General features: G+C 39.2%; 1 protein-coding gene across 1 annotated transcript; it reads left to right on the top strand.

Annotated features, from left to right (window-relative positions):
- The first annotated feature begins 8,524 nt into the window (after positions 1–8,524).
- Serpina7 (serpin family A member 7) lies at positions 8,525–12,696 on the top strand. Its single transcript, XM_050124133.1, is given in 6 exon segments — positions 8,525–8,569; positions 8,571–9,156; positions 10,640–10,723; positions 10,726–10,900; positions 11,585–11,732; positions 12,435–12,696. Coding segments are annotated over 6 exon segments (1,242 nt in total). The 3' UTR covers positions 12,639–12,696.
- The last annotated feature ends 11,885 nt before the right edge of the window (positions 12,697–24,581 follow it).

The following is a 24,581-nucleotide window of genomic DNA, read 5'->3' as shown; positions in this document are numbered from 1 at the left end:
AGAGACAGATGTTACATCAAAGTTTTTTTAAAAATAAAAGAAAAAAAATGACTTGTGCATCAGATTATTTTTTTAAAAAATCTATATTTACAAACAGCTTTAGAAATATCAGATTTCAGGAAAAAATAATACCAATAAATCTCTTTCATAACTCTAAACAAATTGCAATGCTTTTAAATTTTGCCTCTGGTGCCCACCTTAACATGGGAGCACAGTGGTCATCACTCCTTTGGTTTAAATTTGGAAGGGAATGTAGATAACTTCTAACTCAACAACAAAATTGGATAACAATCAAATCACTCTGAGATGGAAAGTTGGTTTTACCCTGAGCTCTCCCGTGTGACTTTTGGTATATTGTTTGTCATTCTCAGACAGTAGTTTTACAATTTACCAAATTAATGAATTGATCCCCTTGTTGCTACATAAGTCTTCTTTGAGAATCATTTAAGGTAGCAAGCACAAAAGCACATTTTGTATTGTAGTATACTATATGTATATAAATCAACAGGTTAAGTATCCCTTACCTTAGATGCTCAAAATGTATTTTGTTTATAGCTCTTTTAGATTTTGATAAATTTGTTTTTATATAGTGAAATATCTTGATAATGGGACTCAGGTCTAAATATATTCATTTTCTGTTCATAATCTTCTACAATATTTTTGAATACCTAAAATTTGACATTTACCTTTAATATTAGCACAATTATGAAATTTCTGCTTGTAATATTATATGGGATTTCTTTTGGATTTTGAAAAATGTCAGATTTAGGATTTCGGGTGTATTAAACCTCTAATGCTTTTGTCTCAATCTTGTATTTTTGTGAAGCCACTGATTGTTATTTTCTTCAGCCCCCAGAGTAAAATCTCTAATTTGGTTTTAGAGGAATCCATTTTCCCATATACAATATTTCTTAGCAAAAGTACTGCTTTTTTTCCTATGAAGCTTCTGGGGAGTCTCCGAAACTTGTTCTCTGGAAGAAGGGATTTTCAGTAGACAATTGACTGCACACCAAGGCAGAGTAGCTCCGCAATGACTTGGGTACTTTGGATTTTTTTTTTTTTTTTGCAGGACATGGGGTCAGGAAGAGAGACATGTAAGGGAAAATGGGATTGAAAGCAGGAGGGAAACTCTGTCTCTCATAGATTTTGTACCATACAGATTCAATGCCACAGTAAATGGGACCTTGAGGAAGAGAAGTGTTAGTCAGGTCATAACTTCTTATACCTGGAACAGAAATAAAAGTATCAGAAGTCAGAGGACATTTGTAGCTGCAGGCATGAAGGGGCTACTATCACTGATAACAGATAGAAAAGAGGATCCCGGACCTACATCATCCTTCAAAGAGTAGTTTTTCCATTTAGTTTCTGCTTTCTGAAGCTTAGATTGTTGTGAGCAATCCTAACAAAAAACATCTAAAGAAGCTATCTGGGATATGTTTTTGGTCTTAGCAAACTTAACATTTGTCTTGATTTGAGCTTCTATTTATATCATGAAACACCATTACCAAAAGCAACTTTGGGCGAAAACAATTCACTACATCTTACAGCTTATAGACCATCACCAAAGGAAGTCAGGGAAGAAACTCAAGCTGGAAAGCTGGAGGTAGGAACTAAAGCCAGGACAATGAAGTAGGGCTGCTTAAAGCATTCTCCCCAGATCTTGCTCAGCCTGCTTTCTTATGCATATTTTCTTATGCAAAGCAGGAACACTAGCTTAGGAGTGCTATTGCCCACCCTGATCTTGGTCCTCCTGAATAAGTCATTCATTAAGAAAATGCCCTACAGAGGCCAATCTGATAGAGGTGTTTTATCAACCAAGAGTCCCTCTTTCCACATATGTCTAGATTTCTGTCAAGTTGACAAAAACCAAGTAGCACAGTGTTGTACAAACTTCCCACAGAACAACCTGGTCATCTTAGAGCATCCATATTTAACTTCTGAGTAATAAAAAGGATGCAAAAGCATCTTTTCACCTCTCAGGATGTTGTCACATGTCACTGAAAACATGTGAACCCTTTTTACACAAAAAGATATCAAGGCCCTGCTTTGGTCTGAGATTTGTATTCCTCTCAGATCTCAAGATTAAATCCTACACCGTAGGGCTTCAAGTAAAATGCTTAACACATGAAAACATGACTTTGGTTCATAGAAGCAATGTTAAAAAGGTGGGCAATGGTAGTGCATGTCTGTAATCCCAGTCAGTGCAGGGGTCATGGGGGCAGAAACAGATGGATTCTCCAGCTCTTCCTGGCCAGCCAGAATACTCTATTGAATGAGATTCAGTGAGAGACATTGTCTCCAAAAACAAGGTGAATGGAAAAAGTCTGAGGAGCTACAGCCAAGATTGTTTTCTTGTCTTAAAAAGGCATGTGCACATGCGCCATCACTCACATGAACACAGACTGTACAATCAACACACAAATTGGTTTTACAAAAGAAATTCCACTACTTGAGATAGTAGTGTTAAGAGATGGTTCCCTAAGGATGGGTTGAGTTTATGGTAGCATAGTCCTCATGGGTAGGATTAGTCCCCTCCCAAAAGAGGCCTTGACATATTACTTTATCATATCTACCTTGAAGATGTAGGCATAAGGTGCCATCTATGAGCCTGAAAGCATTCTGTCATATGAAAATTATGATGGCTAATTTTTAGATGTCAACTTTACAAAATATATTATCACCTGGAAAAGATTTTGGGTATGTCTGCGGTGTGTGTGTGTGTGGGGGGGGGTCTGGATTGAACTGGGAGATGTGATGAGGCCCAGTCCACCGTGAGCAGCACCATTTCCTGAGTTTGGGTCTCACATGTGTAAGAGTGGAAAAAGTGAGCTGAATAATAAGCATATATGCATTCATTCCTGAGGCTCTTTACTGTAGGACTAGCTGCTTCAGGCTCCTTTCCTGATACCCCAGTAGTCATGAGAATAAACACTTTCTCCCTTCAAATTGATTTTGTCAGGATATATTTTATCATGGTAACAAGAAACAAAATTAGGGCAGATATTGAAACTTTCAGCCCCACAAACATGGCTTTCTCATTCTTTAGGATGTTGAGAAATACGTTTCTGTTGTTTAAAAACAACTCAGTTTATGGTAAATTGTTCTGGAACGCTGGATGAACCAATGTAGCCCTTTCATTTATATCTGGATGGTACTCATTCCTGATCCATGTATTGATTGCAATGCTGAGAAGTTAAGTACAACTAACATATTTTATGTAAACATGAGTGGATATAGAAATAAAAGTAGAATATATGTTTAATATTGATATAGGCATATACTGGTACTTGCACCCTAATTTTCTTCTTTTATTTCTACTCATTCTATATTCTTCTTTCCTTTAACATAACCTTATATGATCACATTTCCTTATTTGCCTTATCTGGATGAATGACCCAACATTCATTTCTTCTCTGCATCTACACACAGAATGAGATGTATTATTTCTATTTGGGAGATCAAATATCAAGTAAAACGGGGGGGGGGAATGTTTACACATGAAAGTAACTGGAGAAACAAACATTTACAAAATAAAACTTGAAAGATATTGTATGGCAATAAATTATGGCATTTATCAAAAATAATATGTATAATGTTAGATCTGAGTGAATTCAATGGTATGCTAACACTTTTAAGAGAGTTCCTATTCGCTCTGCTTAAGGACCCAGTTTTTGACTTGCCTTTGAGACTTAGTTAACCGGAAGAAAGCCATTTTGCTAATTTTACCATTTCTCTACATCTATAGCAAGACCAGCTTAACACAAGGCTAAAATTATGCTAAACACAGCTTTATAAGAGGGGTCAGGTTCATCTTGAAGGGAAAGTGTTTGGTGAAAGCAGAAGAGAAGTATGGGTTGGGCATTTAAGTGAGATGAGAAACATTTCTGCTGATAAAAACAGAGGGGGGAAATGGAGTTTCTGGATTCCCAGGATGTGTCAGCTTCTATCCAGTCCTTTCATGTGGGGGATGATTTCAATGTGTCTCTTAAGGGTTTGTGTGTTGGAGGCTTGGTCTTCCTCATGTCAGTGTAGAGGCACTGGGAACTTTGCGAAGTGGGGTTAGTATTAGGCCATTGTTCATGGTCCTCAGGAGGGACTAAGTTAGTGTTTGGGGTCTTCTTGAATTAGTTATGTTTTCATTGACTGATTTTGTTTTATATACATATATATATGCATCTATGTATTATGTGTGTATGTGTATATGTGTGTCTATATGTGTATGTGTATAATATAATGTGTCTGTCTGTCCCCACTGGTTCCCTTAAGTAAATTTTCACTAAAAGCCTGAACCCGTGTCATTGTCCAAACATGTCACCAGAGGGCACAGGTTTAAAATTTTCTTTCTTTTTTTTTTCTTTTTCATTTAAAACTTTCTTTGTTTTTCTTCAAGTGTTTACTGGAGCTAATAGCATCTGAGAACGCTGACAATATGTTGTTTTATTATCAGGGTTGAGTGTGAACTGAACAGGTAACCAAGAGACTCAAGCTTGACATGGCCTTTCTGTGTAACACATGTGCTAAGTGACCATCATATATGTGAGATGTGACCTTACCTATTAAGTTTGAGCAGTGGTGCCATGAGATCACAAAGGCCACTTTGATGGAGGATGAATATTCAGCATTCACCTTTGAAATCCCAGGACTGAATATGTTGTTTTGTATACAGTAAGACTTTACTATATTTGATGGAAAAGAAACAGCAGCATGTTATAGTCACACTCACTGTACTTACCTCCTTTTCAAAAATCTCCCCAGTGTCCTTCCAATGAACTTAAGTTAAAGTGTGTTCAACTTATCTTGGATTTCAAGTCCTTCAATAAAGTATACATTGGGTTAACTTCAGCTAGCCCCAATAACGTTCACTATGTCCTTGATTAACATATCGATCCTTTTTTCCCACTAATGTAATATTCTTATTGATTGTTTGAGAATTTCACAACATGCACCCCACCACACTCACTTCCCATTCACCCAGGTCTGCCTGTCCCCTTTGTAACCTCCTCCAAAAAAGAAATAAAAGGATAGGTCTAATTTGTGTTGCCCACATAGTCACTGGAGTATAGTCAAACTCCCAGTGGTCAGCACTTTATAAAGAAAACTGAGTCTTTCTCCACCCCCCATCCCTGCCAGAAGCCATCAATTGTGGAAAGCTACACTTGATCATCCTTATCGCAGTTTTAAGTGTTTTCTTCAATGTCTTGCTCTCTTGGCTGTTACTTTTTTTTGGTGGGGGGGTGAAGTAGGGTGGGGATAGGGGTTGTCACAGGAGCCTTATATGTCTTTCTTAACTGTGAGTCTGCAATCATCAATATCACTACAAAAGCTTCCTTAAAAGGTGCCTCCTTGCCCTTTTCAGTCAGCAGGAGCACACATCACGGACATCCCCATGGGCGCCGGCATCGGCATGAGCCACTTGGACCTCAGCATGGTATCCAGTGGCATTTTAGACCATGGACATCAACACATGGCCCTCTGCTGCAGCACAGGCCATAGACATCAACAGGGCCTCCCCAATAAAATGGGCCATGGACACCAGTATGGTCTCCAGTGGCAGCCTAGCCCATGGACATCAACATGAATTCACCAAAAGTCATGTGGATGTCGATGGTCTATGCTGCTAAATGAATACATTGATCATTAATGTAGTTCTTAAGGTAGCTGTTTGGGGAGTCAAGTGTTTTGTGCCATGTCCTTAGCTTGATCAAATAGCAGGAGAGTTACTGTTACTACTGTTACTTTAAGTAGAAACTGACAGTCAGGAAGAAACTGAAGTTTCTTGATGAGATCTAATTACTTTGTTTCTACTTCTTTGTTTTTGTTGTTTTGTTTTGTTTCTGTCTTCTGAGAAAGAATTTCTCTGTGTAACAGCTCTGGCTGTCCTGGAATTTGCTTTGTAGACCATGCTGGTCTCAAACACACAGAGATCCACCTCCCTCTGCCTCCCAAGTGATGAAATTACAGATGTGTGCCACCACTACCCGGCTTTTACTGCTTGTTTGTATATTTCACATCAGGTAGATGATGCTTGTTCTTATCTTACATTCTTGGCCCCTTATATACCATATTCTGGAGTCCTTGGGTTAGGGGAGGGTGTAATGGACTTTAGTGATCACAAGACATGACTAGTTTACCTTTGAGCATTAAAAAGTCTAGGATTTGAGAGCATTTTCTCCACCTATGCTTAAACCCACCCTACAGCATCCAATAAAAAGATTCACCAAGTCTCTGTCTGTACATATCTTTTTTCTCAAAAGTCTTCTTGTTATGGCACTATTTGGCAATGGCAATAAAAACTGTTTTAAATGAGGGATGTATGTAGAAGCCAAAGAATTATGTAAAGTTTTACCCAGAGTACAAACCTTTTTTTTTTTAGCTTTTGTTTTCCTTTGGCCTTGGTTTTGTGCATCAGCTTTAGAAATGTCATCCTAGCATTCATGCCATGGTTAATTTGTAACTAAGAATGCTCTAGTTTTGCAATAGAGGGCATGTTATAAAGATGGGAAGGTATTGCTATGTGAGAGATGCAAGCGGCTTCTTGGGCCTGTACTGTGAGTATTTTTGTCCTTGGGAACACTGAACATTCTAACAAGCCTGAGTTCCAAATAACTGAGTCTGAAGTTTGTCGATTCAGGAGGCAAGATGTAGGAGTGGTCCCTGCTAGCTGACCCTCTGGTGAGCCTTGTCAACTTTGGTAGGAAGAGTACTCAGTGATAATGTGGAAATTTACTCTAGAACTGGATGAAGGAAGGCTGGAGGAGGTAAGAGGCCCTCTACCGTGCTTGGAGCAGATAAATTCATTAAAGCCTTAAACTTAGGCATCAGCAACTGGCCGTAGAGATGGAGAGAAATGAAAAGTCTTGATAAGTATTCAGGTAGTATTCATTGGTAATCACGACCATTAAAAGTGAAGAACAAAATTGAAGCAAGCCCTTTTGATATGAGTCTGTCTATTAACAAGGGGTGAAATATATTGGAATATAGAATGAAAATGAAGAAGTGGTTTGGGGAGTTGAGAGAGAATAAGTTTACATTTGGAAACTGAGATTTCCCAGTGGAGGTTGAAGAATGAATGGACAAACAGGGTGTATATGTCCAGTAGAAGCTGGGTAGTTGAGTAACAATTCAGTAAGACAGTATGGGCTAGACAGACATTTTTATATAGCAATTTAGTACCTAAGATGAGGCCAATCATGAAGAAAATTAAAGGCTTCAGAAGAGGTCCTATACTGCTTTCATAAATCTTTTTTTCTAACCACTGGTGTATAAATATTTGTGACTCTATATCATGCTCCTTGTTTCTTTGTACTATTTCATGCTTTAAAAACTCTTGGCCTTCCTCTCTAAATGTTACAAAATTCCATGCATACTTATAAGAACTCAGGACTCCATGCATACTTATAAGAACTCAGGACCACGAGGGGTGCACCCATACATTGAGACAATGGGGATGTTCTATCGGGAACTCACCAAGGCCAGCTGGCCTGGGTCTGAAAAAGCCTGGGTTAAAATTGTTCTCGCTGAACATAGTGGACAATGAGGACTACTGAGACCTCATGAACAATGGCAATGGGTTTTTGATCCTACTGCACTTATTGGTTTTGTGGGAGCCTAGGCAGTTTGGATGCTCACCTTACTAGACCTGGATGGAGGTGGGTGGTCCTTGGACTTCCCACAGGGCAGGGAACCCTGATTGCTCTTTGGGCTGACGAGGGAGGGGGACTCGATTGGGGGAGGGGGAGGGAAAGGGGAGGCGGCGGTGGGGAAGAAACAGAAATCTTTAATAAATAAATAAATTAAAAAAAAAACTCTTGGCCTTCCTCTCTAAATGTTACAAAATTCCATGCATACTTATAAGAACAAGATTATTAAGATCTGTTAGAAGTGAGAAAAGACTCTTTAGGTGGCACCAAAAGAAAAAAGTCTCTAAAACAAGAATGGTATACTTCCATTTTCCTATCATTTTAAAATACTCTTATGGTTCCCATATATTTCACAGGTGAATGAATTTAGACTTGGTATATTGTATATAACTCAATCAACTATCACCCTTCAGTTCCAACTAGTTATTTCTTGTAGGAGTTGTTCTCCTTTTATCATATCACAAATGGTATCATAAAAAACACACATACACACAAACCAAAATTCTTATGTACATGTGACATAATCAGAAGGAGTGCCTGCTTTGTCTAATGGTTCTTCATTCAAATGACAAATGATTCAATTTCCATGAGTTCAAACTAGTATCAATATTTTCACATGCTATTATCATATGTTAATGAATTTATGACATCATATTTCTGTCGCCTAGGCAAATCATTTCTCCTACTTAAGACATGTCACTGGTGTTTAGAAAAAAGAGAGACTATCACCTCTTGTTCCTCACTGAAGACATCTCCAAATGCTTCCTTTAGTTTTATAAATCAAGGCGAGTGACTTTTATGTTTGTCTGAATCAGAAAGTGTTTCATTTAAGCTCCCCTAATTGTTATCTCACTTCATGTTTTGTAGATCGTCTCCATTCCAGAATGTCAGTGTTCCTCTATCTGTTTCTCTTGGTGTTTGGACTACAAGGCTGCAATCCATTGTGCACAATATAACATATCTGAAGGCAAAGTTAAAATCTGCCATTTGTCCCAACAAAATGCCACTCTCTATAAGATGTCATCTATCAATGCTGACTTTGCATTTAGTCGATATTGTAGGTTCCTTGTGGAGAACCCAGATTGGAACATCTTCTTTTCCCCTCGGAGCACATCTGCTGCTTTAGCCATGCTTTCTTTTGCATCTGTCTCTAACACTCAAACTCAGATTCTGGAGGTCTTGGGGTTTAACCTCACAGATACTCCAATAACAGAATTACATCAGGGCTTCCAACATTTGATCTGTTCATTGAATTTCCCAAAGAATGAACTGGAATTGCAGATGGGAAATGCAGTTTTCAATGGGCAGCAGCTGAAACCACTGGCAAGGGTTTTGGATGATGTCAAGACCCTTTATGAAACTAAAGTCTTTCCTATTGCCTTCTCCAATGTTGCTGCAGCCCAGCAGGAGATCAACAGTTATGTGGAGAAGCAAACCAAAGGGAAAATTACAGACCTAATTCAAGACCTTAGACTGAACATTATCATGATTCTGGTGAACTCCATTCATTTCAAAAGTAAGGCATTAAGACATTAATTTCCAGTCTAGTATTAAGATAGAGAAGTGGGGTGGGGGCACATTATGGCCTCTTGTCACTGGCATCAGTAGGTCTTCCTCACACCAGAATAATTCTTCACTACGTATGTATTTATGCAATGTGTTGGATTATTCCAGGATGACACACAGCTCTTTATATGAGCCCAGAAAACTTTCAGGCAGATAACACTTTTAAAAATGTGGTTGACAATGTTATGACTATTCTGATTAGGCTAAATAATTATAGTTTCTAAAAACATTTAATGAGGTGGGAGAAGCCCATGTTCGGCAAGCCAACTGAATTTGTATTTAAGCATAATGTGGTCCCTACTTCCTGTGTAGATTTGGATACACTGCATAAATCCCTTTTACGATATGTTAAGTACTTACTATGTACAATTATGCTATACATATCCAAATACCATGGATAATTTTCACTTCTACCCTTTCCAGCAAGGCTATCTAACCCTGAAGTTAGAGCTTAGAGTAAGTATCATGTGCCCTCCTTTCTGAAAGGAGGATTTTTTCCCCATCTTCCTCTCGGAGAGGCAGCTTTGCTTCTGCCTCTCTCTCCCCACTTCTCTGCTTCCCCCTTCTCTGTCTCTTTCTCCTCTTCTCTCTCTCTCTCTCTCTCTCTCTCTCTCTCTCTCTCTCTCCCTCCCTCCCTCCCTCTCTCTCTCTCTGTCTCCCTCTCTCTCTGTCCCCCCCTTCACCCTTCCTCCTCCATAACCCCCTGAATAAACATTCACCCTCACCCTGCATGTCGTGTCTATCCATGTTTCTGTCTTCTGCCTGCCTGCCAAGTGTCTTATTCTTAAAAATGATCCCCGGGCGGGTTGGCGGAGCCCTCCGTGAGAAAGCGGCTACAGGAGGGCATGCGCCGCGCCCACGGTGGCGGCAGGTAACAGACACGTAAACACAGGAAATAGCCATAAGTATTTATTAAGGAAGAGGGAGAAAGAAAGACAAAGAAAAGAGATAAAAGAAGAGAAAAGAGATAAAAGAAGAGAGAGACAGAGCAGAAAGAGGAAGGCACCCACATAATTCCTCTTGATTTTAGAGAACCTGTCTTTCATGTTTGGATGAGTGGGTTTTTTGTTTGTTTGTTTGTTTTTGTATAAGCCACACACCTATATATGCTTAAAATGGCAGAACATTTTGTTATCTCATTTCACCCATTTTCTGGACACTCCTATACCTTTTCATGGAAGGAGGTACTGTTTCTGATGGGTGTAGAAAGTTTAGTGTTTCTAGAAATAGACTATGAAGTTCAGCAGCATCGGAAAGGAACTCTGTTTTTGCCATGTGGTAGCTGGATTATTATGTCAGCTGACCTTGTTTCTCTGATGCTTCCTGAGGCACTTGTAATCATTTGGAAAACTGGGTGACAGTAGACCGTCTTGATTATTAAATGAATGACTAATAGTTTCAAAGAAACATCTCTCCTCTTTCTTTGTTTTAAGCCCAGTGGGCAAATCCTTTCCATGTATCTAAAACAGAAGAGAGTTCCAGCTTCTCAGTAGACAAGACCACCACAGTGCAAGTGCCCTAGAACAGTACTATCATTTTCTGGATGTAAAGCTGAATTGCACAGTACTCCAAATGGATTATAGTGAGAATGCCCTGGCACTTTCTGTCCTTCCAAAGGACGGACATGTAGAGTGGGTGGAGGCAGCCTTGTCATCTAAGACATTGAAGAGGTGGAACTACTTACTGCAGAAACGGTAAGCAATTTAGAGGGTGTGATAACATATGGGTGGGCCTAACAGTGGAGATGAGGCTGAGTTCAGAAGAAACCTAGAGGCAGGACAATGACCCAGGTGCACTTGTCAATGGTATGATGATATTTAGAGTAAGTCCAGTACAGTGTGCATGAGACTTTTCTGGATACTTTCCACGTTGAAAAATATGTTTCAACGAAGCATATTGAGAAAATGCCAAAGGAGAAATTTGTCAAATGATAAATTCCCATAATGCTCCCCAACGTGAGCATGCTACAACGTTGATACCTTTTCAGGGACCATATAAAGCTTTGGGATGGATAAGATTTGATATTACTACATGGAGTTGGCAGTCATTCTTAGTTAGAACTGCAAGACGGAAAATCCTGGAGGTGCCCATGCACTAAACTCTGATCTTCATTCCATTAGCCCCTGTCCTTGCTCAGTACCACAGAGACACATCTTTCTGTAATAAAGGCCCAGGAGACCATGTATTACACTCCAGCAATGTCTGAGTCTGAGACAGTTTCTACAACAATATCTTCTGTGTTTCTGGTGCCACGTTAGTAGTTCTCAATGTTCAGGGGAGTAGTAGAGATGATTGAGAGAAAGAAAAAGAGATATATCCTGGTGTGTTTTGTGATTAGTGTGGTGACTGTCATGTCTCCCTTTCCTTATTCCATATAGATGGGTTGAGTTGTTTGTTTCAAAGTTTTCCATTTCTGTCACATATGACCTTGGAAGTACACTTCAGAAGATGGGCAAGAGGGATGCCTTTGCTGAAAGTGCCAACTTTGCTGGAATTATGAGAGACAATGGTCTAAAACTTTCCTGTGTAAGCTGATGAACTGTTTTTTTTTCTTTCAAGAGACAATTCACCCACCTTGTTTAGTCAGTGAGAAATCTCATGTCTATGGTGACAGTGTGATTATGTTAGTCAGTATCATATGAGAGTATTCTTGTTACTCAAAATAAATCATTTTAGAAGTTACTTCTGGGACTGGAGCAACGACTCTGCAGGTAAGCACACTGTTTGCCCTCCAGAAGTCGCAGGTTAAATTTCCACTGCCAACATAACATGAAAGCTCAAAACTGTCTATGATTTCAGTCCCATGAAATCTGACACCCTCTTTTAATCTCTGTAGGAACAAGGCACACATGTGATGTAAAAAAATACATGCAGCCCAGATACCCAAATACATAAATAAATGTAATTTCCATCCCTAACCCTCATGTACTAAGGTGACTCTAAGATGATGGAAAGCCTTAATGATCAGAAGCAACTCATGAGATGCAGTGCTAGAGGATGTTTGGAAGACACTAAAAAGGTACCTTCTAGAGATGAAAGGTGATTGAGAATGAGATGCTACCCAAACAAATAGTCCTAAAATCACAGAAATTAAGGAAACTTCTCAAAGTAATATTCATATTCAGGTACCATCTATATAATATATAGTATTTCTTTTTGTACTTCTAACACACCCAAAGGCTGTTGCCACTTTTCAGGGGACCTTCAGTGTGTGTTCCTCTTCCATAGGCTTTTCACAAGGCTCTGCTGCATATTGGAAAACAGAGAATCAAAGAAGTAGCTGCTCCTGAAGCTGTGTCTCTGGAACAGCCAGAAGTGGCTTCTCTTCATCCCATTATCCAATTTGACAGAACATCCTTATTGATGGTTTTGGAGAAAAGGGCCAGACGCATTCTCTTTTTAGGCAAAGTCATTAACCCAGCTAATGAGTAATTGAAGAAAAGGCTATTGAGTGTATATATTACATAATGGGAAATAAACATTTAACATAGCTTGATATACTTGCTATGGGCTTGGACTTTATGTCTTTTGTGCAAGGGATAAAAGGAATCATTCCACCTCCTTTTCCACAATGTTCCCTGACTCAGGTATAGGGTTGTGTTGTAAATGTATCTGTTTAGGTTGGGTACCACAATTCACTTATTCTCTGCATATTGATGACATGTGGATTTCTGTGATAGCCTCTATATTTGCTAACAGTAGCTTCTGTGATGAGGAGACAGAGCTACACTTGTGTGTACAAGGACATGTATTATAGTAGAGTTAGAAGTTATAGTGGTTTGAGGGAAACAGTAGCAGTAGGTTCCTAGGATCTATGACCTCTCTTGCAAGGTCTGCAGCTACATAGTGTCTTATAGATATGATAGTGATGCTACACCCATGAAACCTCAATAGTATGGCTGCCTAACATATCAGCTTAATGACAGCAATGATCAGGTATGCCAACATGGATGGGGGAACTTTCACAAGGCCTCACTCCTAGAAGAAGGGCTACAGTCAATGGCTATTGAGAAAAGGACTATCAGTTTCCTCCAAGGGTGAGCCTCTCGATATGCTATCTGATACCAAGCAATTAGCCCTAAAGATGTCTATATTAGCAATGCTAAATGGAGATTCAGTAGTGTGTGTGTGTGTGTGTGTGTGTGTGTGGTATTAGTTACCTTTATCTTGATATGATAAAATACCATAGCCAAAAAACAACTTTTAAAAGAATTTATTTTGGCTTATGGTTCCAGAAGAGATGTCACAATGGCAAGGAAGATAGAGCAGCAGGTAACCAGAGTGGGAAAGCTACTGATCACATTTCATCAAGTAGGAAGCTGAGAGAGCAAACTGGGAAGTTAGAAGAGGCTATAAACTTTCAAACCCTTCCCCTAACAAAGTACTTCCTCTAGCAAGGCTCTGCATCCTAAAAGTTCCATACTCTTAGCCCTAAACATGCCACTAACGAAATCCAAGTGTTTAAGTGTGTGAGACTATGAGGGACATTTCACATTTAGACCACGACAACCTACTCTGTGGTCCTCAAAGGTTTGTTGCCATATCATAATTCTAAATGCATTTAGTTCTACTTTAAATGCCTCAATTGTCTTTCTGTATCAACAGCGTTTAAAAGTCCAGTCTTTTCTGAGACTTAATATAACGTCTTAATTGTGACTTGGAAACTCTGTAACAACAGAATTTTATTTTTCACATTTCTGTAGGCTTGGAGTCCAAAATCAGGGTGTCAGTGTGTTTAGTTTTGGTGAAGATTATCTTCTATCTTGCTGGTGTTTGTCTTATACTTACTTATATATACACATCACATGCTGAAACATAAGCTAGACACTGCTCACATATACTTTTTAAAGGGTTGTTGATTTTCATGAATGCTCTGCTCTAACACTATCACCTTTTGGAATAGAAAAATCCATCCCAGAAAGTTGAAAATGGTATGTATTCACTCATAAGTGGATACTAGCTGTAAAGCAAAGAGTAATAAGTTCATGATCCTAGAGAAGCTAAATAACAAGGTGAACCTTAAGAAAACATATATCAATACACCTGGAAATGGCAAATAGACAAGATCACCTGAAAAAATTGGGACCATGGTGGTAGGGAAGAAGAGAGAGCAGAAGAGAAAGTGGAGGGGAGAAGGGGAGGCGGAAGAGAACTTTAGGGAACAGGATAGTCGAGATGGAGGAAGGACAGAGATGAGAGCAAGGAAAGAGATATTTTTATTGAGGGAGCCATTATGGGGCTAGCAAGAAACATGACACTAGAGAAATTCCCAGGAATTCACAATGATGACCCCAGCTAAGACCCTAAGCAATAGGGGAGAGGGTGCCTTGGCCTATAGTCAGACTGATGACTATCTTAAATGTCACCATAGAACCTTCATCCAGCAACTGATGGAAACAGGCAGAGACCCATAATGGAGCACTGGGCTGAGCTTTCAAAATCCAGTTGAAGAGTGGGAAGAATGAGAATATGAGCAAAGAAGTCAGGCCATGATGGGGACACGCACTGAAACAGTTCACCTGAGCCAATGGGAGCTCACCAACTCCAGCCAGACAGGGAAGGAACAAGCATAGGACCAAACTAGTCCCTCTGAATGTGGTTAACAGTTGTATGGCTGGGGTAGACTGCAGGGCCACTGGCAGTGACACCAGGATTTATCCCTACTGCTTGGACTGGCTTTTTGGAACCTAATCTTTTTGGATGGATGCCTTGCTCAGCCTAGATATAGTAGGAAGGGCTTTGGACCTTCCCCAAAGCAATGTGCCTTGCCCACTCTGGGGAGTGGATGGGGGTGGGGTGGGAAAGAAGTTGGAGGAAATGGAAGGAGGGGAAGGAGTGGGAACTGGGATTTGTATGTAAAATGAAAAAAAGATAGTTTTTTTTTAAAAAAAGGAAGAAAAGGAAGAAAGAGAAAAGAGTTTTAACACACAGTGTCAGTAATTTTAATCACCCAAGCCATAACACAATGTGTACAATAGGTAAAAATTGAAATTGTGATATTTTGATTACAAGTGGCTATGAAGTCTATAAATTTTAAAAGTGATGCAGCTGTTATCATTGTAGTATGAACCATCTCTTCAAGAAAGGACATATTCTAGAACCTAGGAGTCCTGTTAGTAGACAACCTGAAAGTTAGTCATTTTAAGGGCTATCTTGCTTGCAGGTATTTATTTTCTTTAAATTTTTAAAATTACATTACGTAATTTTACATATGTACATACATATGTATGTATTTATCATGTGTATGTGAGTATGAACCTGTAACAGTCCATAGTGGAACCGTATCTATAACAAATGCTCAGCTATATTTTGGGCAAATATTATTTCTTATGTCCATTTCCCATAAAAATTCAACAAGATAAGAGATTATCAATAATCTCTTGATTATTGTGTCAAACAAATGATGCTGGAATCTGTTTTGTAACACAGTCTATTGCCCTTCCTGATTATTGTGGTCAATGACCCTTGTGTACATGGAGTAATGAAGAGTCTGACTCCAGTTGTTGATAGCTGCTGTCATTTAAACCTAATCTCTACCTCATTCCTTGTACTTCATATTTGATAAGCTGATAAGAAATACATTGTCTTCTCTATTATGAAATTATGAGAGGTTCAAACTACATAAGACCTTTTCTATATAGATAAATACTGTAGGGTAAAAAGACCAGCCAAAGAAACATACTCTAATCCTGCAACCAGAGCCAAAGAAACACACCCCAAGCCTAAGACCAGAGCTAAAGAAACATATCCTGGTCCTGAGACCACAGCCAAAGAAACATATCCTGGTCCTGAGACCAAAGCCAAAGAAACATATCCTGGTCCTGAGATCAGAACCAACGAAACACATTTTGACCCTAAGTCCAGAGCCAATTCACTGGCTCTGATATCAGAGCCAACGGTTAAAAAGAGTCAGTGAAAGAAACACACTCTGGCCCTGAAACCAGAGCCAAAGTTTAAAAAGGGCCAGTAAAAGCAACACACTTTGATCATGAAACCAGAGCCAAAGAAACACATTCTGTCCCTGACTGACCAACCCAGCACAAATCAACCAATCCCTGAACACAAAAACAACCAATCCCTGAGCAGGAAAACCAACCAACCACTGAGCATGAAACCAAACAATCCCTGGGGAGAAGAATGAACTAATCACTGAGAATGAAACCAACCAATTCCTGAGCATGAAATTCAGTCAGGGATTGAAATCCAATTCTCAACCTGAAAAGTCTTAACCCTGGAAAAACTGTGACCCCTCGAAGCCCTATATAAGCCCTGTACCTGTTCAGTTGGGAGCCGCCTTTTCCACCCTGGCAGAAATATCCTCTCTCCTGGATTCTTTCCTCCCAACAAATCTTTGGAATGAGATTTGGGTGAAGACTTCTTTTGCTGGAACAAAGCACAGCAGAGAAGGGAGCAGAGAAGTAACAGCTTTCTTCGGAGCAGAGAAGAGTGGAGCCAGACTGTAACACTTTGCCTGGGGAAATATGCCCCTAGTAGAGAGGAGTTGTTAAGCTCCTGGGTAAACTGAGGAGGAGCAGAGTAAGAGCCAAACTGTAACTTTCCCTGAGGAAACTGCTCCTAGTTGAGCAGTTGTTAAGCTCCTCGTGATCTGAGGAGGAGCATCGTGGAGCCGAACTGTGTTATTTTCCATAAGGAATCCTGCCCCTAGTGGAGCAGAGTTGTTAAGTTCCCAGGGACCTGAGTAGAACAAGAACAACTTCTCAGGGGGGACCCCTCCCCTGCCAGAGCAGAGCTGTTACATTGGGGAAGCCTTCTCCTGAAGCAGGGCTGTAAGGTGCTATACTTGTAGTGCCTGTGGTATTTCTTGACTCCTGACTGCCAGGATCCCTTTTCATCTGAGCTGGAATGCTTACAGATACAGACACTCCATCCATAAGAACGATCAGAGCACACATTTGGGTCATTTTTTTTTTTGCTCTCTTGAGCTACATTAGTTAACTTTCTATTGCTGTGATAAAACACCATTGTTGACCAAGGTTTTCTGTCCTGCCTGGTCCTGCAGCTGTTAAGACCCAAAGAATCACACAGAGGTCTACATTAGTTATAAACTGATGGACCCAGTAGCTCAGACTTCTTATTAACTCTTATAACTTATATTAGCCAATTATTCTTGTCTATCTTAGCCATGTGGCTTGGTAGTTTATTTGGTGAGGTAGCCACATCTTGTTTCTTCTGAGGCTAGGTCACAGACTGCAATCTGAGACTTCCGTCTTCCCAGAATTCTCGTTTCCCCACCTCCACTTCCTGTCTGGCTACATTTATTTAAAATATATGTGACAGGGTATAGACCATTATACCACAGCACTCCCACCTTTTTTTCAAAACAAGAACTCTGTGTCAAATCTTCCTTGTTTAGCTTTCTTCCTGACCATTACCCATAACAACTTGTAACCAACATTCTAAACAAAGGAAAATATCCATAGTCCATTTTTGGGAATGTGGGCATAGTTTTCCAGGCTACTTCCTGCTGATTAGGGATGCTGATAATCTTATGGGGACCCAAATAAAATTTAGAATTATAATCAAGTCATGACTGGAGTATCCTGTGAGGCTTGATCATCTCAGGCAGCAGTCTTGATTCTGTAGACCAGCCTGTCGTTGAACTCACAGATATCTGCCTGCCTCTGTCTCCCAAGTGTTGGGATTAAAGGTGTGTACCACCACACCCAACTCACCACAACCAAGACAACTTATAGAAGGAAGAATTTGTTTAAATGTAGGGCTCCAGAGTGTAAGAGTCTATCTCTAACATGGCATCAGGCAAGCATGGCAGCTGGAGCAGCAAGCTTAGAGTTCATATCTTTAAAACAAACAGGAAGCTGAAAGAGCACTGTGAGTGATGTGCAATTTTTAAAAGCTCAAATCCATCCCCAAGTTACATACTTCCTCCAACAAGGATACATCTCCTAAGCCTACCCAAACATGACCATTAACTGGGGACATTGTATTCAAATCCTTGAGACTTTTGGGAACATCTCATTCAAATAACACATAAGCTATTCTTAGATTAGCTTGGGTCCTCATAATTCTCCTGTAAAAGTGTCATTCAGTAAGCAATGAAAATTTTACTCTTTTGGTATATTGTGATACTATCTGTATTCATCTCTGAACCACAATTTCCATCTCTGACTATGGGATGGCCAAAATGAACAGGAATTCTCCTTCCTATCCTCTGTTACCTGAACACAGACATCCTGAACCATCTAAGCAGCATCCATATATCATTGGTGAATGCCTTCTAGCTACACTTCATGAGAAAATATTCACCCCTTGGTTTTTATGATTTACAAGACACCCCTCCCAGCTTAGCACTGTAGAAACTGGAAGCAGAGTCTCCGGGTGAGTTATTGATAGTTATGTTTGGGTCCATCCATTGTTTCTCTGAGCTTTGCATTCTTCCTACTGGGGACACAGGACACATAGCTATAGATAGTGATTAAAGTTAATATACCGCATTTAAGGGAACAAACTAGAATTTTTAAGTATCATCTTTGAACTGGAACTTCAAGCAAGCCGTAAGCAAGTTTATTAGTCAGACTCTCTCTATTACTGTGGCAACGTATCTAAGAAAAATATCTTAAAAAGGGAATATTTATTTGGGTTTATGGTTTCAGAGATTCAAGTATATGGTCATTTGGACCAATTACTAAGTTTTTATTGGCACAATATCATGGAACAGAGTGTGTGGAGAGGAAAACAGGCCCACCTCCTGGCAGCCAGAATGAGGACTGAAAATAAGGTATACCTTTCAAAGTCACACCCTGAGTGGCCTACTTCATCCAACCAGATGTCACCTCCAAGCTACCATAATTAATTCTTTAACAAGCATTCATAGAGCTCTTTTGGTGAAGAAATACATATGAAGCTCAAATGAACTTGAGACTGTGGCTGCACACATAAGGCCTGAACAGGTAGGTTCAAGTCAGCCAGAGTCTTAGCACTGAGGGGGGCAAGTGGACATGGGGTCCCACTCACAATCAAAAGGCTATTTGAAATTGATATCGCCAGGCAAATGGAAAATTTGTTTTCTACATTTGTTTGTTACTGGGTATATCAACCACATTTGCCCAGGAGTACTTTGTCAAGACAAAGAAACAAAAACAAACAGAACAAACAAAAAAAAATCAAACAAACATGCATGCTTTTTTGTGAAAAAAGCATTCAATGCGTTTGTGAATTTTTTGACTCACTGTTTTTGTTTTGATTTTCTTTTTTTGTTAAAAGGGATAGAGATAGATAATAGATGGATAGATAGATAGATAGATAGATAGATGATAGGTAGATAGATAGAGAGAGAGATAAAGAGATAGATAGATAGATAGATAGATAGATAGATAGATAGATAGATAGATAGATAGATATGAGTGACAGAGAGAACATAAATTTGGGTGGGGATGGAGTTGGGAAGGATCTGAGAAGAGTTGGGAGAGGGGAAACATGATTGAGACCTATTATATGAAATAAATTAAATTAAAATAATATAGAAAAAAGATTTCAAGAAATAGGAATTGACAGATTAGAGGATACACATATAGCCAGCTTCCATAGACTCCAATCTCTCTGGGTTAAAATCTGGATTTAGCGTATTTTATTTCAATGAAAAAGCTGTTATGAATCTTTCTCTCTAACAAATCCAAATTACCTACTTGACTTCTTTGCCTTTTTCTAAGGTTTTTCTTTGCCTTATTAAGACTGGAGTGGTGTGGAGAATTCCATCCTGATTTTCTGTATTATTTCTACTTATGGCCTTTTAAATTTTTTATAAGATTTTATTTAAATGTATTTTTTTCAATTTACATACCAACCACAGTTCTTCCTCCCTTCCCTTTACTGGCTCTCCCCTCACCTTCCTCCCACCCAGTCCCACATCCACTATTCAGAAAGCTTAAGGCCTCCCAAGGGGGGGGGTCAACAAAGTCTGTCACATCAAGTTGAGGCAGGACCATGCCCCTCCCCCTGTATTGAGGCTGAGCAAGGTATCCCTCAGAAGGGAATGGATGGTATGGACTGGGAGGAAGGGAATGGGAGGAGGGGAGAAAGTGGGAACTTGGATTGGTATGTATAATGAAAAAAGACAGTTTGTTTTCTTTTTAAAAAAAAAAAAAAAGAAAAAGAAACTCAAATCCAAATGGATGAAGGATCTATATATAAGACCAGATACTCTTTAATCTGATAGAAGAGAAAGTAGGGATTAGATTTAAACTCATTTGCACAGGCAATTACTAACTGAACAGAATACTGTTAGCACGGATACTAAAACCAACAATTAGTAAACGGGGACCTCATGGACCTGAAAAGCTTCTGTAAGGCAAAGGACACTGTTATTCAGACAAAACAACATCCTACAGAATAGGAAAATATTTTTTACCAATTAAATATCTGATATTGAGTTAGTATGTAAAATATCTAAAGAACTAATCAGACAAACAAACATAAAATGGGCACAATGAAAACCATCCTCAGAGAGAAATTTATAGTTGTAGGTACCTTTAACGATTAGAAAGAGCAGAAATAAGTGGCCTAACGACACAGCTGAGAAAGCTGGGGGAAAAAAAAAAGAACAAACCAAGTTGTTCAAAAACAAATCGAAACCTAGTTGATGGCAAGAAATAATAAAAACGAGAGCAGAAATCAATGGTTCACAAAGCGAGCAATACAAAAAAATCAAAACCTAGGAATTGCTTGAGAAGATTAAACAAGACTGACAGACCCACGGCTCGACTGATAAAAAGAAAAAGATAACAGAAATTGCCAGAATAAGAAGTGAATAGGGAAAAATTACATCAGACAACAAGGAAATACAGAATATCATACAGGACTATTTTTAAAGCCTGTACCCCATTAAGCTGGAAAACCGAAAGCCTAGATTCAGCCAAACCGCAAAGAAGTCCACAACCTAAACAAAACCACAATAAATGAGGAAATTGAAATGATAATGAAAAGCCTTCCAGCAAAAAAGGGGTCAGCGCCAGATGAATTCACTGCATTCAGACATCTACAGCGAATCCTTCTTAAGCTATTAAGGAGGACGACGACGACGAGGAGGAGGAGGAAAAGAAGCAGAATGAACAGAATGAATACTCACAATCGCTTCTACGAAGCCAGTATCACTGTAATGCCGAAACCAGGTAAAAACGCAACAATAAAAAAAAGAGCCAAAGAGCACGTAATAAAAATGTCCAGTAGCAGACATGAAATTCTCTTTTTTGAGTTATCGACCAGGGCTCTCCAGGAAACAACCAAAACACGTAACGTTTTGCTATGGCTCTTCGTTGCGCTTAAGAGGTGGAATACGCCACGCACTTCAGACACAGGGTTCAGAGGTTCCTGATCTGGAACTGAACGGAAAGCCTCCTCCCTGAGTACTAGTTTTCAGGGTACCAGAAAGTGCCATGCAAGCTTCCAAAGGAGGGAAGCAGCCATTCTATCTAGAAATGAAGTCCAAACACTCCAAACAACAGGAGCGATACAACAACTCTCTGGTTGCATTAGCTGCACTCATACCTTGGCAGTAACCAGCAGCTCTCTAATTGCACTTAAGACCCACACAACAAGTGAGAAATCATGACTGGTACTGGAAACTTAGCCATCTCCTCAGGGGTACTGAAGTTATGGATCTTGCAGTAGACCATACTAGTCACTATTTTACTAAACCAACATAATCTCTAACAACAATATAAACATCTATTCTTAGTGCTAACTCTTAACCATGAAAACTTCTCTTTGTGACAGAGACCAACACCTGATCAAAATGCAGAGTTGTGAAGCCAAGTCCCATTGGGTACATCTACAAGATACTCTGGCACCTTAAGACTCAAGGAGCACTGTGGAAGAGGGAGCGGAAAGATTAACAGGTGTGCGATCAAGTATTATGTATTTTCTCTTGTGGAGACTCTAGATCTAAAACTAAAATGAATTTAGAATAGGAATCAACAGAAAATAAGTAGGAAATCAGTGCAAGGAGAGGGAATACAAGTTTGGGTAATGGAGGCATAAATTTAACTGAAGTATGTGGCATACATGTATAAGATATAATAACAAACTCCACCATATAATTCAGATAATGGACATTAATAGAATATATCTCCATATATGTTACCACTCCCATATGAGAGAAATATACAAAGAAACCCCTTCTGCCCTGTAAGTAGTCTGCTAGATTCAGCTGAAGCAGAGTAATGGGAGGTGAGGTCTGACCTGAATAATTTTCAAGAACCTCAAAGATTCTAAAGCATAGCCATGGTGAAAAGCATTTCTTTTGGTTTGAGCCCTGTGCAAACAAAGATTCCTCAAAGTGGAGTCAAGACTGCCTCTGTTACGCATTTGTTTCTATCTTCCAGGAACAGAAATAGTTTAAAGCTGGTGGCTTATCCTATGTTATCCTGGAAAAGCAACTGTGGCACTCCCGTTAATATTAAACTGAGGCCATCCATTTTATAAGATTATTGAGGAACAGAAGGAAGTCACTGTGAGAAACAGAAGTGACAGCCGTGGGCTCTTGAAACTGTAAGCTACAGTTTTTCTCCTTATTATAAGATGTTTTAGTTTCTTGAAAGCTTTGTCTCTGCAGAGAGTATCCCTAGGTTTGGGCTTTTGACTGCTTTGCATATAGCATCACCTTGGAGAAAATGATGGATTAGATCTAGAAAAATCTATGTTAGGTTCTTTTCTATGGACAGAAACTTCATACAAAATTGTGTGACATTTTCTTCATTGAGTGTGATGGCTAATTTTACATGTCAAGTAAATTTGGCTGTGGTACCTTGATTTTGGTTGGTACCCTAGATGCTGCTGTGAAGTTGTTATTTTGATGTGATTTGCAGTTTACTAAGACTATCAGTGACTATATTTCATTTGAAGGTCTATGGAAAAATAAGGAATTCTGCCTCTGGACCACTTTGAACTTAACAGTGAAACATCAGATTGTTCTTTGGGTTCCAACCTGCTGTTCTATTACTTGGTTTTCTACTTGTTAGGCCTCAACAATGAAGTATGAAGTAAGTCAATTCTTTAATATATATATGTATATATTTGTATATATGTATGTATATGTATACTATTCTCCAGAACTTCCTAATGCAAATTTAACATTTCTTTGAAATAAAATATATTATTTTCCTGTAACAAACAATATTGATTGATCATAAGCATGAAGCCCATTTAATAACTCATTAATTTATCTAGTATTGCCCAGACAAGTTTAGTCTCTTAGGAAGTTTTCCTTTTTCTTTTCTTTTGTATGGTACAAATTGAAATTGTCATTTGCCTTATTCTAACTATTCCATGATTTAACTAATAAGGAAGAAAATGGATTGCTCGTGTATTAGTTTCATGCCCAAAAGTAGTTAACATATGTACACAGTGACCTCTGCTAATATTTCAACACTGGCATTTATCCATTCCTACTGCCATTGGTTCTGTCCTGCCCTGCCCTGCCCTTCAATCCATTGTCCCAACACCAATTTATCTTCCACTCCTCTGCTTCTCTCTCAGAGCTTTAGGGAGGGATTAGCAGCCACTCTCCCTACACTATACAAGAATGCCCTTGTGTGCATGTATGCCAATACTTCTTTTTGTTGTTGAAATTTTTCTAAAATACTATGTCTTATTCGTGGCTAGTCTATGAAGGTTTTAGACTACCAGATGGCATATTAGTAAAGAAAGAGCCTTGCTGCCTGAACTTTTCTAGTGAGATGTAAGCAAATGTCTAATTCACCCCAGATAATGTCAGATCAAATGGACAGTCCATTCAAGTCTAACTTAATGAACAAATGAATCTTCTGCAATGACTTAAGAAGCAGGGATAAATGTTTACTTACAAGAAAGTAGGTGGTCTTGGAAGAGCTGTGTCACGGCTGTTGACGTCCCAAGCACTGTATAAATGGAGCCCTCCTCTTCTAAATCTTCTATCTCAAATGCACTGGGGCACCTCTGTATCCCAACTGAATACTGAGATAGAAGGAAGACAGATGGGAGTAAACAGCTGTAACATCAGCTAATTATCCAATGACATGACTCCTTTCTATGATGTAGTGTTAAAAGCCCAGTCCTATGCGTATAATAATGGTAGCTGAAATTTCAAGAAGGTAATGGCTATGACATGTGCAGAGGACAGCATTCTACAGTGCTTCATTTGGTTTTACGTTCGTTTTGCTCCCTTTCCTATGAAAAACCCTGCATTTTGCATTTTGATACAGATGAATGATTGTTTTCATCCATTTAGAGTTGGCTATTGGATTGCTACATCATAGCAGTACTCTTTTATGCTCAGTAGCAATTTGGCTAATTATGAGCCTTTGAAATAACTAGTGCCCATTCAAAAAGACGCTTCCTTGACCATGATTCAGAGCAGCAATA

The sequence above is a fragment of the Alexandromys fortis genome, unplaced genomic scaffold (genome assembly GCF_014885135.2).
Source record: "Alexandromys fortis isolate MF-2015 unplaced genomic scaffold, M_Fortis_MF-2015_v1.1 scaffold_205, whole genome shotgun sequence".
In the NCBI taxonomy this organism is placed as follows: Eukaryota; Metazoa; Chordata; class Mammalia; order Rodentia; family Cricetidae; genus Alexandromys; species Alexandromys fortis.
Note: the sequence above shows the minus strand (reverse complement) of the source record. Positions and strands in the feature narration are given on the sequence as shown.